The 17,143-nt window shown below is 47.7% G+C and overlaps 1 protein-coding gene across 2 annotated transcripts in view; it reads left to right on the top strand.

Annotated features, from left to right (window-relative positions):
• JAKMIP1 (janus kinase and microtubule interacting protein 1) overlaps positions 1–17,143 on the top strand; it is a 121,860-nt gene that overhangs the window by 59,351 nt on the left and 45,366 nt on the right. For both annotated transcript variants that reach the window (XM_057546911.1, XM_057546912.1), the window contains exons 4-8: positions 6,554–6,763; positions 7,560–7,679; positions 10,739–10,885; positions 11,836–11,976; positions 13,658–13,717. In XM_057546911.1, the coding sequence (XP_057402894.1) occupies positions 6,554–6,763; positions 7,560–7,679; positions 10,739–10,885; positions 11,836–11,976; positions 13,658–13,717 (678 nt within the window). The remainder of the gene's footprint in view (positions 1–6,553; positions 6,764–7,559; positions 7,680–10,738; positions 10,886–11,835; positions 11,977–13,657; positions 13,718–17,143) is intronic.

The raw sequence follows: 17,143 nt of genomic DNA, 5'->3' as shown, positions 1-17,143 counted from the left end.
TTAGTTACATCTGTAAAGACCCTATTTCTAATAGGATCACATTCTGCTTTTCCTAATAGACATGAAATTTGAGGGGGACACCATTCATCCAACTACAGGTACCAAGGAGGAGACGAGAATGGGTCTTGGGGTAGCAGCTTCTTTTTCATTCTTTGATGCTCCAAACTTTGCAAATGCAGTGGAACTAACAGAATTATTCACAAATTGGTGGGTTTGTTGGGAGCTGGCTAAACTGAGGTTTTCACTGAGGCGAGTGTCCTGATGGATGTGACTGCTGAGAAATGATGAGATTCTGTGCCTCTAGGGCTGAGAGAGGGCATAGTGAGGGCTTTGCAGGGGCTGACCTGAGTCTGAATCATGGATCTGCTTCTGACTAGTGTGTGGGCACATTCACCTCTCAGGACCTCAAGCTTATCTGTAAGATGGAGTAAATAATGTCTACTTTGAGGCTTTTTTTTTTTTTTTTTTTTTTTGAGGCTCTTTTGAAGACTGAGAGAGAGAGTGTCTCTTAAGTACAAATGTAGTCCCGAGCTCACACGAGCCTGTAAGTAAAAAGTGATAGCCATCATCCAGACTGTTGTTTTTTCCCTAACTGTATGTCAACTAGAATCTTATGGTTGCAAGTGACAGAAATTCCACCTCAAACTAGCTTAAACCATGAGTCTGTCGGCTCTCATGACTGAAGTAGCAGGACCAGCCTCAGGCATAGCTCCAGTGGCACTAATGATGTCACCCTGGACCCAGGTTTCTCAGGCTCTGCTGTGTCCCCTGATGCATCTTTCTCAGGCTCTGAGCTCTCAGTGTGCTGGTGAGATGCTGCCACTGTGCCAGACCCCACATCCTCACAGGAAACAGCCCAGTTGATTTACAATGTTGTGTTAGTTTCTGCTGTACAGCAAAGTGAAGCTGTTATACATATACATATATCCACTAATTTTTAGATTCTTTTCCCATATAGGTCATTACAGAGTATTGAGCAGGGTTCTCTGTGCTATACAGCAGGTTGTTATTAGTTATCTATTTTATATATAGGAGTGTGTATATGTCAATCCCAGTCTCCCAATTTATCCCTCCCCCCTTTCCCCCTTGGTAACCATAAGTTTGTTTTCTACATCTGTGACTCTATTTCTGTTTTGTAAATAAGATCATTTGTACCATTTTTTTTAGATTCCACATATAAGTGATATCATATATTTGTCTTTCTCTGTCTGACTTACTTCACTCAGTATGACAATCTCTAGATCCATCCATGTCACTGCAAATGGCATTATTTCATTCCTTTTAATGGCTGAGTAATATTCCATTGTATATATGTACCACATCTTCTTTATCCATACCTCTGACAAAGGACATTTAGGTTGCTTCCATGTCCTGGCTATTGTAAATAGTGCTGCAATGAACACTGGGGTGTGAGAGAAGCTCTTTCTTAGCTCCTAAGGAGAAACAGGAGGGTCCTAGCAACACCCTCTTCAGGACTGTTGGCTCTGATTGGGTCATGTATCCATCCCTGAACCAGTTACTGTTAGGTGGCGGAGGCATGCAGGTGATGTGAGCCAATCAGGGCCTGCCCTGGGAACTTGGAGTGATTTCAGCCCCACCCCTCTCCTGAACCACATGGTGAGAGTGGGAGTGTGGGAGAAGGGGAAACGGATGCCAGGAGGCAACCCAGGAATGTCCAGCACACTCAGGAGATGGGGTTTGGGGAAGCTTGAGAAGCTCACTGTCAGAGGTTTACACTTCCTCAGGTCCTCAGGGCAGGGGGCAAGATCACTAAGAGCCCAGCCTGGGGGCCAGACCAGAGTCGACAAATAGTGAGAGTGCCCGTGTAGCTGTGTGAGCTGGCAGGTCTCCTGACCTGTGGAGCCTCAGGACTCTGGCTGGGGAAATGTGACAACCTAGAAAATGTTGGCTCCAGAATCTATTCCACATCATCCATCCATTCCTGGATGCCGTCTCCACTAGTGGAGGCTGTTTTCTGGGAACCTTTCCCACATGATGGGGTGTAAGCCCTCTGCTCATTTTCTAGGATAAATGGGGAATTGGTGCTCTTCCAGGCTGAGAATTTGGATTTCCAGAGATGTCTTGCTTAAGATGCTGTTCTTTCTTGTGGGAGGAACTAGTGTGATGCAGTGGTGGAGGCAGCGCTTCTGGGCTCCAGTGCAAAGCCAGGAGTGTGCAGCTGGGATGCTGAGGGGGACGGACTGGAGCCCTACCTGTTGACTTGTAACACCTCCCCAACTGGCACCACTGATTCCCCTCGATTTATCTGTTTCTCCTAGCATTAATCATGCTCTGATCTACTCCATGTTGACTTTTTTATTCTGTTTTCAGCTACCCTCCCCTCTGGAATGGAAGCTCTGAGGGCGGGGACTCTGATCTGTTTTGCTCATCAGTGTTTCCCAGCACCTGCTGATGGCACTCAATTCAGTATTTGTTGAATTAATGAAAGCATGTTTAAGTGGTTTCAATTAATGAACTCCTTTCACGTGGTTCACATTGCTTCTGGATTGAACTCTGCAGTGGCAACAGTGTTTTCTGCATCATTAAGTGTTCTTCCCTACAGCGGGGAGGTGCTCCCACCTCCGGCTCTGAAGAGCGGGGAGCTGCGGGTGACCGTCACCAGGGGGAGCAGCGGGCACCTTCTGCAGCTGCTGAAGGAGGAGCTGCGCTGGGCACACCCTTGGCTGGAGTTCCAGGAAACTGTCATGGGGAGGTGGCTGGGGATACAGAGGGAAGGGGAGTATCCTTTTTTCTTCTAAAGAAAGGCCACTCAAAGAGCTTGTCAGAGCTCTGAGACTTTGCTTGAAAACCTCAGTCTGGAGGTCGGGGGTACCATTTGCTGCCTTCTGTAAACTGTATTTTATAAGTTTTTCATGGTCTGCTGTTTAAATCAGATAGCCTTCTGTTAAGCAGGAGCTAAAGTAGATTAATAGTGGCCGCTAACATTGATTGTGTGCTTGTAAGATGCCAGGCTCTGTGCTAAATTCTTCCCGTGGTTGAAGTCTCCCCCCAGTTGGACGGGCTGTTCTCAGTGTCCCCACATTACCGAGGCTGAGGCTAAGAGGGGTGGCCCAGTCTGCCCAGAGTCACACAGCAGGTAGGGGCGGGGATTTGAGCCAGCTTCTGTCCGCCCTCAGGGCAGGGCTCCTAACTAGCATTCTCTGCTGTAGCGATCTGTGTCTGAATACGAGGTGTACGACTCAGAAGTAAGAGTTTCAGGTTACAATCAGCTTTAATTTGTTACCCTCTGAGAGTGTGATGAGTGAGAAGGGCATTTGTATTAGTTTCCTGGGGCTGCCTTAACAAATGGCCACAAACTCTCAGTGTCTTGAAACAACCGAAGTTTATTCTCTCACTGCTCTGGACTCCAGAAGTCCAAAATCAAGGTGTCAGCAGGGCCGCGCCCCACTGAAGGCTCTCGGGGAAGGCCCTTCCTTCCTCTTCCAGCTTCTGATGGCTCCAAGAGTTCCTGGGCTTGTGGCTGCACCACTCCAATCTCTGCCTCCCTCTTACATGATAAATGGAATATTTATAAATGGAATATTTCCTGCCATACCAATAAACAAAGGATGTCACAGTCATCAATGACTGCAGCCCTTCAACGTGAGCCGGTGATCCCTGAGGAAACTCAGGGCTGAAAAGAATACCTGCCATCTAGCAGCCATCAGACTGCAGCCACTCCCTGCAGCGGTGAGCCCTAAGGAAACTCAGGGTGTGAAAATACAGGATACTGGCCCCAGATAGCGGAGGTGCATATCAAAGGAATGATTTCAGTGAGCCCAGACTCTTGCATCTTCCCATACATAGGAAAGCACTAAATTCCTTAACTTGAGATATCTGGTTTTCTTTAATTAACAATAATCTTTTGATGTTCGCTACTACTTTGCCTTTGTCGCAAAAACTCCTATATATCCTGGCTCCTCCCCTCGCCTCCTCCGAGCAGTTTCTCAGAGTTGCCTGAAACGCTGTCTCCTGGGCTACGGTCCTCATTTTGCCCCAAATAAAACTTAACTCGCAACTCTCACATTGTGCTTTTTTTTTTTAAGTCAACAACGGCCTCCCCTCTATGTTTTTCTTCTTCGGTCTGCGTCTTCTCTTCGTCCTTTGAAGACACTTGTCATTGGATTTAGGACCCACCCAGTTAATCCAGGACAATTTCCTCATCTTAAGATCCTTAATTACACCTGCAAAGACCGTTTCCCCAAGCAAGGTCCCATTCACAGGTATCTGAAGTTAGGATGTGGACATGTCTTTTTAGGAACCACAATTCAAACCACTGCAGTATTCATTCATTCATTTCCTCAATATTTGCACACCTAATGGAAACAAAAGTCTAGGAAAGACAGGAACTACTATTTATTGAGACCTACTATGCGCATGCAACAATTATAATTAGAGCTAATGTTTATTTTATGCCTACTGCGTGCCTGGCAGTTTATATGTGTTAATGTATTTCATCCTCAAAACATCCCTATTATTATCCCCATTTCACAGATGGAAAGCTGAGGCTTAGGAAGAAATCAAGTAACTAAACCAAGTAACTAAACCAAGGTGACGGAGCCAATAAGTGGTGGCATCAGGGCTAGAACCCAGGCAGTCTGGGCCCAGTGGCCTTGCTCCTAAGCAGCCTGCCTGTCTCTGCTGTCCCCTTCAGTCCTCACAGCTCCCCTTCCAGGTGGATGTTCCTACATCCCCATTTTACAGGTGAGGAGCCTGAAGCTTAGAGAGGTTGAGTGACTTGCCAGAGGTCGCACAGCTTGTCAGTGGGGGATTAGTCTCCAGTTCATACTTTTGTACTCCATGCACAGTGCTTTTTCCTCTGCGCCAAGTTGTTTTATATCAGTTGGCTTTAACCTTTACGTTGGGTAATCAAGGTAGTATCCACGTTACATTGCCTTACATACAGGCCCGCTCGTGGCGGGCACTCACAGGTATGTGTTAAATAAAGCCACATCGTAGAGACTTTATCCAGATTTCGTTGGAACCATTCTTACTAAAGCATTTGTATTCTTTTCAGAACTTTTTAATGTACCTTATCTCAAATAGAATTTATTCCTAAATCCCATGATGATAGTAATCACTGTAGCTGAAACTCTTATGATTTTTGTCAATTAATGAAACTCTAGTACTTGGGAAATTTTCTCTTTTAACACCTGTATTAGTTTCCTAGGGCTGCTGTTACAAAGTACCATCAACTGGGTGGCTTAAACAACAGAAATTTATTCACTCACAGTTTTGGAAGCTAGAGGTCTGAAATCAAGGTGTCACAGGACCATGTTTTCTGAAGGCTATAGGGGAGGATCCTTCCTGCTTCTTCCAGCTTCTGGTGGCTTCAGGCGTTCCTTGGCTTGTGACCACATCACCCCAGTCTCTGCCTCCATTTTCTCCCTATGTGTCTGTGTGTCTCTCCTCTTATAAGGACACCAGTCGTTAGGGCCCACCTGACTCCACTGTGACCTCATCTTAACTAATTATATCCGCAAAGACCCTATTTCCAAATGAGGTCACATTCTCAGGTTGTAGGAAGGACATGGATTTGGGGGAGGGGCACCTTACTGGGGCAGTTTAGCACCCTTACTGGGGCAGTTTCCCAGCTGTTGGCTTTGTGTTCAGAAACAGTCGAAGTGTATGGCCCGTGGCAGAAGCTCCCTCCTCCGTAAGCTTCTTTCTGCTTGGTTTCCTGTAGGGAATGTGGGACGAGGCTGGGCTGGGGGAGCTGGGGCTCGTGCTGAGGCTCGAATGTGGGGAGGCTGAGGTGCTTTGGAGGCCCCAGAAGCATCCAGTCGGCTCTCTTGACTGTGGGACCCTGAGAGACGTCAGGGCGGAGGGAGGAGGTCGGAGTGTCAGCTGCACACGGGGAGTTAGCATGTTAGGTGAGGATGCGGCTGGCTGAGGAGAGGATACAGACTGGGAAGAGGGCCAAGCCTTGGAAACTACAGATTTCGATGGTGACCAGGGCAAGGCGAGAAGAAGATGGAAACAGTGAAGCCCCACAGAGGGTGGGAGGGTGGGAGCAGTTCACGTAGCTGGAGTGGGCGACAGTGTCAGATGGGGTGAGAAGGAGAGAGGATGGAAAATTGTTCAGTGAGTTTGCGGGCCAGGAGAGTGTTGGAGACGTTAGCAAGAGCTGTTTACTGGAGGGGTGGGGACGTGGCCAGACAGGAGTGGGAGAGAGGAGGACGACCAACTCTGTGAAGAAGCTGAGCTGCTGGAGGGCAAGGGGGTGATGGCTGGAGGGCCCTGGCGGGTCAGGATTTGACTTTATTTCATTAAGGTGAGAGAGACACGAGCACTGATCAGTTTCGAGGGTAAGTGTCTGGTTGAACATATAGGTCGTTGAACCCACAGCTCTGTGCTCCTCTGTGCTGGGGGCGGTGACGGTGGAGCAGGGCCTGGGCTGTGCACTACGGTGTCTCTCTGTCCTGTGTTGCTGAGTTCAGCTGCCCCAGGTCCATGGACCTGCTGAACCTTTCCCTGGGCCTGAGACCAGCAAGAGAGAGCTTTCCTTGGTCACGAGCCCCTACAATTGAATGCTTCTTCTTTCTCTTTCCAGATGGATGAGATCAAGGGAAAAGATCGTGTGATTCTGGCCTTGGAGAAGGAACTCGGCGTGCAGACTGGGCAGACCCAGAAGCTGCTTCTTCAGAAAGAGGCTTTGGATGAGCAGTTGGTTCAGGTCAGAGAGGCTGAGCGGTACCACGGTAGTCCAAAGAGAGAGCTCCCACCTGGCATAGGGGACATGGCCGAGCTCATGGGTGTCCAGGTGAGGGGCTCATGCAAGCACTGGGGCCTCAGAGCTGACCACCTACCTGTCCTTCCTCCTACTGGTCATTCTTCTGGCGAACTTGCCTGCCTGCCTTTCCCGCACCCCTCCCCCCTCCCTCCCATCCATCTGTGCATCCTTCCTTCCCTCCCTTACCCCTTCCTCCCCAAACGTGGAGCTCAGTTGAAAAGGAATGAAAACATGAGTGCCGAGTATACAGTGAGAGCTCAGAAAGGGACCCAGTCAGGACAGGACATGACTTAAAGGCAGAGCTCTGCCCATGAGGAGAGCTCAGCCAGCAGAGAGGGCACCTGGGGCCACAGCTTGGTACTTAACAGGCACAGAGGAGGCCAAAGCTGCATGCATTCATTCATTCACTCATTCATTCATTCACTAAATACTCAAGTGTCTGTTGAGCGTGCTGTGTGCAGACACCACATGAGGTGCTGGCGTCTCGGTGGTGAGTGAGGTGGGCACAGTGCCTGCCCTCGAGGAGCGTCCTGGAACGTCTATGATTGTGCCTTTGTCAGAGGTGCTTGGCGGGCAGGGGCTCGGACGGGAAGGTCCCCAGATACCACGTTGAGATGTCAGGGAGCCTCTGGAGGGTTTGAGGTCTTGTCGCCTTTGAGATGAAGTCTTTCCACATGTTGCTTGACTTGGGGGAGCCCCAACGTGGCGCATGGTCCTCCTAGTGAGGAGCTCACCTTTGTCGTCATAGTTTTCCACAAGGGTCCACAGAGCGCTTTGACTCAGTTAAGCTTTTTCAAAGTATGTTTGTGTCTTGCTTCTTTTTTAGGATCAGCATATGGACGAGCGAGATGTGCGGCGATTTCAGCTAAAAATTGCTGAACTGAATTCGGTGATACGGAAGCTGGAAGACAGAAATACCCTCTTGGCAGACGAGAGGAATGAACTGGTAATCAGCCCCCAAGAGACAGATGGTGCCTTGGGATGCAGGAAAGCCGCCCTGGGGCCACAATCCACACCCTAAACAGGAAGTTAATGCACAGGCCATCTGGTTTTCTCTACTTTCCTTCTAATTTCTTCCTGATTAAAAATCTAACACATGCTTGTTGAAGAAACCTGTTAGTGCCCTTGATTCTGTAGGAATTTATCCTGAGCTGACAATCAGAGAAGTTCAGTGAGGGGTATGGAGAGGGTTTTCATTGCAGTGTTGTTTATAGTAGCAACCAAAACCGAACCAAAACCAAACCAAACCCCACCTAAGTGTTGATCAAAATAATGATGGAACATTTATGCAATGAATTGCATGCAGTCATTAAGAATGATGTTATAGGTCACATTTATTTGCCATAAAAATTTGTTCACAATGAATTAAATGATAAAAGCAGTTTACAGAACAAAAATACATTGTCATCATCCTGGATATTGGAAGTTGTTTTAGGTGGTGTGATTATGGATAATTTTTACTTTTTGCTTATCTATTTACTTTCTTTTGCATAAAAGTTCACATATTTCTAATTTTAAAAGTAGTGAATGTGAACTTCTCGTTAAAAAAAATAAATCTCTAGTAAAATAGAAATTTCTTGAATATATTTAAATTCGCTGGATAAACAATTAACCTAATTTTTATGTAGTGGTAGTCAACACGTACAAATGTCTTGACAAATGTCTCATAATATTTCTCTTTATTCTAAATTTTATTATGAAAGTAAGTGTATCAATATATTTGAAAAACATGGGAGATGAAAAGTGTTAATAAATGTCACCTCTTCACAATTTTAACAGGATCAGAATAAATTCATTTCCTTCCAGTATTTTTAAAGGCATATTTTTATATAGTTTTCATCAGACTGTACATCTAATATTATGTCTCCACTTTTTACTTAAATATTCATGAGCTTAAAAAAAAAATCCCTCATGAGAGGCAAAATAGTTTACTAAGTGGATTAGAAAAAAAAATAGCTTGCTTGAAACAATTCAGACCTTCTGAAGTGTTTAAAGTAAGAATCAATAAGCTGGCCAGCACTGGGATCTTAAAATCATGAGGTAACTTCTGTTAACAGTTTGAGGTGATTCTTACATGTTTTTAATGCTTAAGCAAATATTTTGACACCCACGAAGAGCCTTTTTTAAATTGTTTTGTGGTTACAAACGGGATATTTTCCCTATGTAATACTGTTCTGCAACTTGCTTTTTTCACTTGCTGTATCAATTACAGCGCTCCCCAGGAATGCGTGAAAATCTACCTTTGTCTTTGTAACAGCTGCATCATACTCTGTTGTGTAGACAAACCATGGTTTATTCAACCATTCCTCTACTGGTGAAGATTTAGGCTGTTTCAGGTTTCTTTGCTGTTGTAAACAATGCCTCACAGAAGATACATTTCTGTCTTTACCGACTTGAACCTTTATTTCTGCAGGATAGATTTCTAGAGGTACAATGTATGAGTCACGGTACATGTTATATTTCAATGGCTACCATCAGTGTTTTAACTTTCACAGCCTGGTAACGAAAAGCAGGGGTCTGCAGTCAGTCCCTTGTGTTTGGTTCTTGGTCCTGGCACTTTCTGTGTGGTACATCACCCCACCTCTTTGTAGCCAGGTTCTTTGTCTGTGAAATGGGGATGGGGATGGGCCCCCTCCTAGGGTGGTGGTGAGGGTTAAATGAGAGGGAATGCCTGGGAGGGCCGAACATCGTTTTGGACACATGGCGAGTACTCGATAGATGCAGTGGTTCTTGTGATTGTCGTGATATTGATAAATATTTTAAATTGTTTATAATTTTCATCCATTAAAATAACCCTGCGAAGACTATCACTATGCATTTAGTTCTCATAACGAGTCTCTGAGGCAGATACTACCGTTATTCCCATCTTACAGAAGAGGGACCTGAGGCTGACAACTCGGCCGTGGTCATGCAGCTAGTGTGTGTGTCTCGGAGGACACCGTACTCAGAAGGAGGAAGAGTGGGGGCCTCTAATGGAGCAGCCTCCGGGTCCCAGCTCGCCCTCCCCCTCCCCTGTCATCTCTCATGTCTCTGTCTCACTGGACTGGCCTCCACACAGCAGTCAGAGTGGTGGATTGTTCTAGAAGGCCGTCCTGACCACAGAGTGCTCCTGCCTCAAAGCCCTGGGCGCGGCAGGAGTGCGGCTGCAGGTGGAAACAAATGGCAGAGCTCTCAGCTCCCTACGTCAGACCTCAGCATGCCCGCCCCTTCTCTGCCCATCCCCCAAGCTCCGCGCTCCCGCTGCACTCAGTGACGCGCCGTCTTCTTGCCCGTTCTGAACCCCTGGATGTGTGGTTCCCCGGCCTGGCGTGTCCACCAGCGCCTGTCTCACTGTGTTCTTACCTCTGTCACCGTCTTTGTCCTCTTCTCCCGTCTGTTGGACGGTCACCCCGTCGTGTCATCCCTTTGACCCAGCCCCCAGCACAGGGCCCGGGCCCCAGCGGGGCTCCCCAGATGCTGATGGGATGAGAGAGCCTGGAAGGACACCCCGTCAGTCACAGGGGCTGTGCTCGGAGGACTCAGGGCGCGGCTCCAGGGCTGGACAGAGCCCTGAGCATTGACGCTGGCACGCAGCAGGGCCAAGGGGTCGTCTGTTGTCTGAAAAGTGTTGCGCTTTCGGCTAGGTCTCTACCTGGGGAGGAATGGTGGCCAGGAGGAGCTAGGTAGCTGGATTGACCTCTATGCATGTGACCCATGACCTCTGGGGGTCATGCCCGGAGGTAAAGGAAGTGTGGACGAGGCTCAGGCCACTTGCCGGCGGGGACGACCTGAGGGAGATCTCTGGGCCTCCGTGTTGGGCTGCATCCCCTCCTCTTGCCCTGCCCAAGGCCCTCTGAGGCTCAGGTGGGAGCCTGCATTTGGAAGCCAGGTGTCTGTGGGCTCTTCGTGGTGTTTGCACCACCCAGGAAATGTGGTCCCAAGCAGTGGCAGCTCCAGGCCAGGGGGGATCTCCACTGGCCTCTGAGGTTGGGTCTTACAGCTGCTGCCCTCTCTGTCTGACCACAGCTGAAACGCTCCCGTGAGACCGAGGTCCAGCTGAAGCCCCTGGTGGAGAAGAACAAGCGAATGAACAAGAAGAATGAGGACTTGCTGCAGAGCATCCAGAGGATGGAGGAGAAGATCAAGAATCTCACACGGGAAAATGTGGAGATGGTAAGTCATCGTCTCGGAGTCCTTGTCTCTGCCCGGGCTCCTCCAGCTCCTGGCCCTCACCGTACACATTCTGTGGGGCCACCTCCTACCTGCCTCATCCAGGAAGCCTGCCGAGCAGTCTCAGTCTGCACCCGTCCCTCCTGCCTCTGTTCTCCACAGTTCACAGCACCGTGGGTGTCTGTGCCTGACGGAGAGCCCGGGGCAGTCAGACAGTGGGTCTGCGCCTCCGCTCTGCCGTCTCCACCCAGGGTCCTTAGGCCCAGCCCTCATTCTCTCAGCTTCCTCATCTGCGAAATGGGAATGAAAATATCAGTGCTGTGGGTTTAGGGAGAGGATGGAATGATGGCATAAAATGTTCTCACAGAAAACCTGGTGCACTGAGGAAGCTCAGTATGTGAACGATTACAATTTTGCTCTAAGTGCTTTGAATTTGGGCCTTTTATTTGCTCCAACAAGAATGATTGGTCTTTGTGGTCAGGGTGGTGTCTTGCAGTTGATGGTTTAAGGAATACTCTGAGGTTCATTGTCCAAACTAGTGTCAGTCATGCCCATTTTACAGCTGAGAAGACTGAGGCTCCGGGAGACAGAACACCCTTCTCCCATGCCCTGGCAGGTCCAGGTGTGAGTGTGTGTCGTTACCATGTGTTCCGTGCTCTCTTTCCCCAGCAACCAAGCTTTCCAGGCTTGGTGCAGACATCCACCTCTCCCCGCCCCAGTGCCCACCCAGCCCTTTCTGTCAGCATCGGGCACAGTCAGCCACACCTCGGGCCTGGCTCCGGTCTGCAGCTGTCCACTCCTCCAGCCTGACGACCAGGGGGCTCTCATCCCTCCCTCCATTCTTCCATCCCGTATCCCCAAGCCCACACTCCATGCCCTGACGCGCACGGTGGGTTCCTATCAAGTGTTGTGGATGAGTGGCCCTGCAGTGCCCTCTCTTCCCTTGGCTGCAGAAAGAGAAGCTGTCGGCACAGGCGTCCCTGAAGAGGCACACGTCCTTGAATGACCTCAGTTTGACAAGGGACGAGCAGGAAATCGAGTTCCTGCGGCTGCAGGTGCTGGAGCAGCAGCATGTCATCGACGATCTCTCGCTGGTAAGTCTGCATGAGCATGAGCGACAGCCCTCCGTGGGGCGCCACGAGACCCAGGCCTTGGGAATGGCATCAGGGCTTCAGGGCGATGCTGCTGGCGGGGTGGGATCTCACAGAGCTCCTCCTGGTGATGGGCACCTTGCTGCTTTGTTCTTACAGAAAGCAGCCTCCACTTTGTTTATACGACATCACTGGTATCTGGGAGCGGTTTTCATGGCTACTCTTTTTCTCAAATCTTATCCCTAGTTTGCTGCCATTGAGAAGCAGCATCAGTTTTTAAAAAAGAGCCTTCTGGCCTTTACAGAGTGGGCATGATCTGTCCCCAAGAAATCTATTTTTTTGTCTTTTAGCCTAGTTGTTGCAGACTGTGAACTTGAAAACTGGAACCTTATAATCAGAGCAGAATTTGAAGGACTTGTTAAGACTGTGTGTGTGTGTGTGTGTGTGTGTGTGTGTGTGTGTGTGTGTGATCATTAAGGGGGTTGTCAGTATGTCTTAAATAGGTGGAGTGAGAGTTACATCCAGAGAATTCTGCATCTCTTTGTGGAAGGAGCTTAGGAACCAGGAAGGGAGCATCTATAGTGAGCTTTAGTTGCATCTTAGAAGCAAAGTGTGTTCTGCTTGCCCAAGGGGGTATGTGATGCTTCCATTAGTGGATCTTCAAAAAGTAGAAAAGCCAGTGATCAAAATTCTAGAAAAGGCTTTGACTGTAATTGTCCAGTTCACTTTGCTTGCCTATCTCTCTATCTCTACTCCTTCCTTCTTTCTTTCCACTCACCCATCCATCCTCCCTCCCATCCCTCCATCCACCTTCCCATCCTCCCCTTCTTCCACCCATCCCTTCTTCCCTCCATCCCACCTTCATTCCAACCATCATCTAATCATTTATCCTTCCATTCATCTTTGCTTCATTACACGAAAGTCTTTATGCCACATAAGATGTAAAAAACACATCCAACAAAACAATGATAGAGTTGAAAGAGGAAGATTAACAGATAAGACTAGAGAAAATGAAGATAGCAGCATCAGTTAAGATCAGGAGGGACACATGGGTGGACCGTGTGGGCTGTAGCCAAGCACCAGATTTGTCTCTGGGTTTCCTGGCAGCCAAAGAGAATAGGAACATTTGATTAGGAAGGAGAGAATGTACTGGTTTTATCTGGGGCAGAATCCTGCTACTACTCGGTGGGTGCCATTTCTACTGACAAGAAACACAGGTACCCACAGTCTCGGAAGGGCAGGTTCCAGCCCATATAGCAAAGGAAGAACCTGAGAATCAGAAATGCGGTGTGTCACCTGACCAGGAGGAGGCCCCATGGGGATTTGGCCCCAGCTCTGTCTGAGATCAAAGCGGCAAGCTTTTTTATTTTCTGCTGGGATCACTGACAGCTGATGTCTAGTCAACACTGCCTAAAGTTTTACAGCTTACAGCCCCAGAGGCAGACAGGCAGGACTGGCAAATCTTGGCATTTTTTCTGGGATGGTCCAAGTCCGGTTAACGGTGTGGCTCTGTAGCTGTCAGTTCTGAGAAGCAGCCATGCCTTGGGTGCTCAGAACCTGGACTGACCCAGGCCTGGTGCAGACAGGCACAGCAGCATTGTAAGTTATGCCCTCTGAAGTCAGCTGGGTTGGTGGATGTGATGTGAGACCGGCTGAAAATCCCAACAGTTGTGTTTCCTTCTAGGAGAGAGAACGGCTCTTGCGCTCCAGAAGACATCGTGGGAAGGGCCTGAAGCCACCCAAGGTGAGCGTGCGGTGGCGCAGCTGCCCTGCTTTGGCTCCATGCCAGGGTCTGCCGGGCGGATGGTCCAGGCATGGGGGAGAAGCGAGCAATCCACAGAGGAGCCCTAAAGGCAGACACACTCACATCTCTGCATATTCGATGGTGAAAAACCTGTTACAACTACCTCTCAAAGCAACGTGGGCCTGCTTATTGTAATTTATTCATGGAAAATTTACAGATGAATTCTGTATTTAGGCCTCAGGGGTTGCTCACCCAAAATTAAAAACATAAATACTTAGACCTTTTGAAGGATTTAAAAGATACTTAGTCTTGGTTTATAACATCTGTATCCTGTTTTGAAAAATCAGGAGCTTTGGGCTTTTTTGGAATGATACAGAATGCGTTCTTTTTGGAAAATGTGGTTTTGCCCATTTTATGGAGATGGTGTCCAAACGTCCAGTGAGGAGAGCAGAGCTGGGTTTGGAAAACTCAGATGCCCACAGGGACCAAGCTGGAAAGTAAAAGAGCAAATTGGTATTTTAAAAGGACTTAGTTCGCATTAATACCCGTAAACATTTTTCACTTCCATGAAGATGTGGGCCTGTTCTCCTTTTTATTGAACCAGATGCCCCTCATGGTTTATCTTTTGGTAGAGATATGGTTGTAGAGAAATATTTCCCTCCTATAAAGAAAACAACAGTGCAGATGTCTTACTGAATGATCACAGATATATGGCTTTGGTGTCAGGGTGACAGTAGGGAGTGGTGGGGACTGTGGAAAACTGGGCCCAGAATATTAGCTGCTATAAGAAAGTGAGCCAGGTGGTATCAGATATTCCACTCATTCAAGAGAAGTGGGACTCCTTATGCATTAGTTTCCTAGGGCTTCTGTAACAAAGTACCACAAACTGGGTAGCTTAGAACAATAGAAATGTGTTATCTCAAGGTTTTGGAGTCTAAAAATCTAAAATCAAGGTGTTAGTAGTGCCATGCTCCCTCTGAAACCTGTAGGGGAATTCTTTCTTGCCTCATCTTAGCTGCTGGTGATTTACTGGCAATCTTTGGCTTTCCTTGTCTTAAAGCTGCATAACCACAACCTCTACTTTTGTTGTCATGTGCCGTTTTCCCTGTATGTCTCTGTATCACGTGGCTATCTTCTTATAAGGACACCAGTCACATAGGGGTCCATGCCACTCCAGTGTGCCGTCATATTATTGCAATGACCTTATTTCCAAGTGAAGTCACATTCTGAAGTACTGGGGGGTTAGGACTTTAACATATCTTTTTGGGGGGACACAGTTCAACCCGTAACACCTTTATGTAAAATCTAAGGGTTGTAAATATTGGTGCAAATTGTTTATAGTACACTCTGTGGGCCAAATAAAATATATCTGTGGACCGAATTTGGACACATGGAGAAGTGGTTATTTATACCGTCTCATTTATTCTTCATAGCAACCCTGTGAGATTGGTGTTATTTTTTTTCATTTTAAAGTTACAGGAAGTATATAGATATAAAATTTAGAAATGAGTCAAAGAGATAAAGTAATTGACAAGGCTGACCTTCAGACTCTAGTCTCGGGCTCCAAGGCCCAAGCTCGTGCCACCAAGTGAAGTTGAATGAGGTGCAAATCTCTATGCACTGACATTAGAAACTTAGAAAAGGGAAGTGGTTCAGCAGAACTTGGTTATTTTTAAATATATATGTTTTATTATGGAAGTAGTATAACCACATTGTCGACTGTCTGGGAGACAAGTGGTCCATCACAGCAGTACCTCCCCAGTGCAATCAGTGTTGGCATTTTAGTGCAGTCTCCGCTCCCCCCATCCTCACTCTGCTTCCATTTTTTTTAATAATGTAACTATAATTGTAGAATACAGTTTTGCACCCTGGGTTTTTACTTACTACTATTCTATAAAGCATTTATCCATGTTATGATGCTGTCATCATAAATATGAATGTTCATGGCTACATAATCCATTGAGTGGATGGGCTATAAATTTGTTTACTGTCCTGTGTCTGCCGGGCATGTTTGCTTCTAGCTCCTCACGGTTGTGAATAATGCTGCAATAAATGTGTCTGTGCTTAGCAGACCACTCTTCACGGGCCAGTTCTGCTGGATTCCCTGAGTGTTGAACATCTCATTGGGTGACCACCCTTTCCGTCTTCCTGGACTTCCTGCTTCTGTAAATGTTGCCACAACGAACTCCTTTTGTCCAGAAAACTGTGTCCATAGTCTAGATCGTTCCCGTGGGTAGATTCCCAGAAGTCGAAATGTGGGTCAGAGGGTGTGAAGGCTTCAGTCAAGAACATTCGCCCCCAGCCCCCCACCCCTGCTTTATAGAAGGGTTGCATCATTTTGCACAGTTGCCAGTAATGTACACCAATGCCATTTTCACCACAGGACATATGTTTAAAAAGCAACAATCTAAAGGTGTTCAGTTTCTTGCATGAACTGGATGTGCTGTAGCCTCATATACCCCAGAAAGGTTTTCAGGAAGCCCACTTTGGAGCCGTAACTATATTTTTCAAACCTTATCAGAATGCCTGGAATAAGAGAAGATTATGTTTCCCCTTTTCCTGTTTCTGAATGTGTCTATGGGAAGAAACTTTACAAAGGCCTAGAATGGGCTTAGGATTTGCTAGGCTTGCATGTACAGCAGGCAAGGAGGGCAGCATCTGTGTCCTGTTCACCATGTCCTTGTCGCTGCCTGGCACAGAGTGGGTGGCCCTAAATAGTTGTTGACTCAATAAACAAATTGCTTTTATTGGAAAAATACATTTGCCTGACGCTGGGTCTTCTCAGGATGCGGATGTTTGGTCACTGTAATTGCAATAGTTTTATGCCACTGGAAGGCGGAGTTTGGGAACTTCTGTGGGAAATTTCCTGACCTGATTCAGGGTCTTTCCCACTTACTATGACCCACCAGCATCTTTCTTTTTCTCAAGGTTCAGTGTACAGCTGTTTCCCTTATGCGTCTACTCAACCCCAGCTTGTCCGGGGCTGGATGGGATGTATATCTGGGTCCATCGGGGACCTGGTTCGTTTTTTAATTCCGCAGGGCTGCCTCTCAAGCTGGGCAACTTCCCTTCCTTCTCTCCACAGGCCGCAGGGATTCAGTACTTTCTTTTCTCTCCTTAAATGCCTCCATAGCACTCTCTGTCCCTTATGCATCCACGCACTTTACCACTTTGTCCGGGTCCTTGCATGACACAGTGTCACGGTGAATGCATTGAAGTTTCCAGAATTTTCTGGAAGTCAGACAGCCATCCCTGCTCTCTGGCTGTTGCAAGCCTCCCTGGACTCTGCAGTTCCCTTGAAGGGGCTCCTCTAATTCCACACCCACAGCCCAGTTGCTGCAGAAGTGCTGAGGGCAGAGCAGTGATGCCAGCCCTCATCTTCCAGGGGGCCATCCTGTCCCTGAGGGCTGCTGACCTGTCTCATGG

The sequence above is a fragment of the Balaenoptera acutorostrata genome, chromosome 5, assembly GCF_949987535.1.
Source record: "Balaenoptera acutorostrata chromosome 5, mBalAcu1.1, whole genome shotgun sequence".
NCBI classification, from domain to species: domain Eukaryota; kingdom Metazoa; phylum Chordata; class Mammalia; order Artiodactyla; family Balaenopteridae; genus Balaenoptera; species Balaenoptera acutorostrata.
This window is presented reverse-complemented; position numbering and strand designations above follow the sequence as displayed.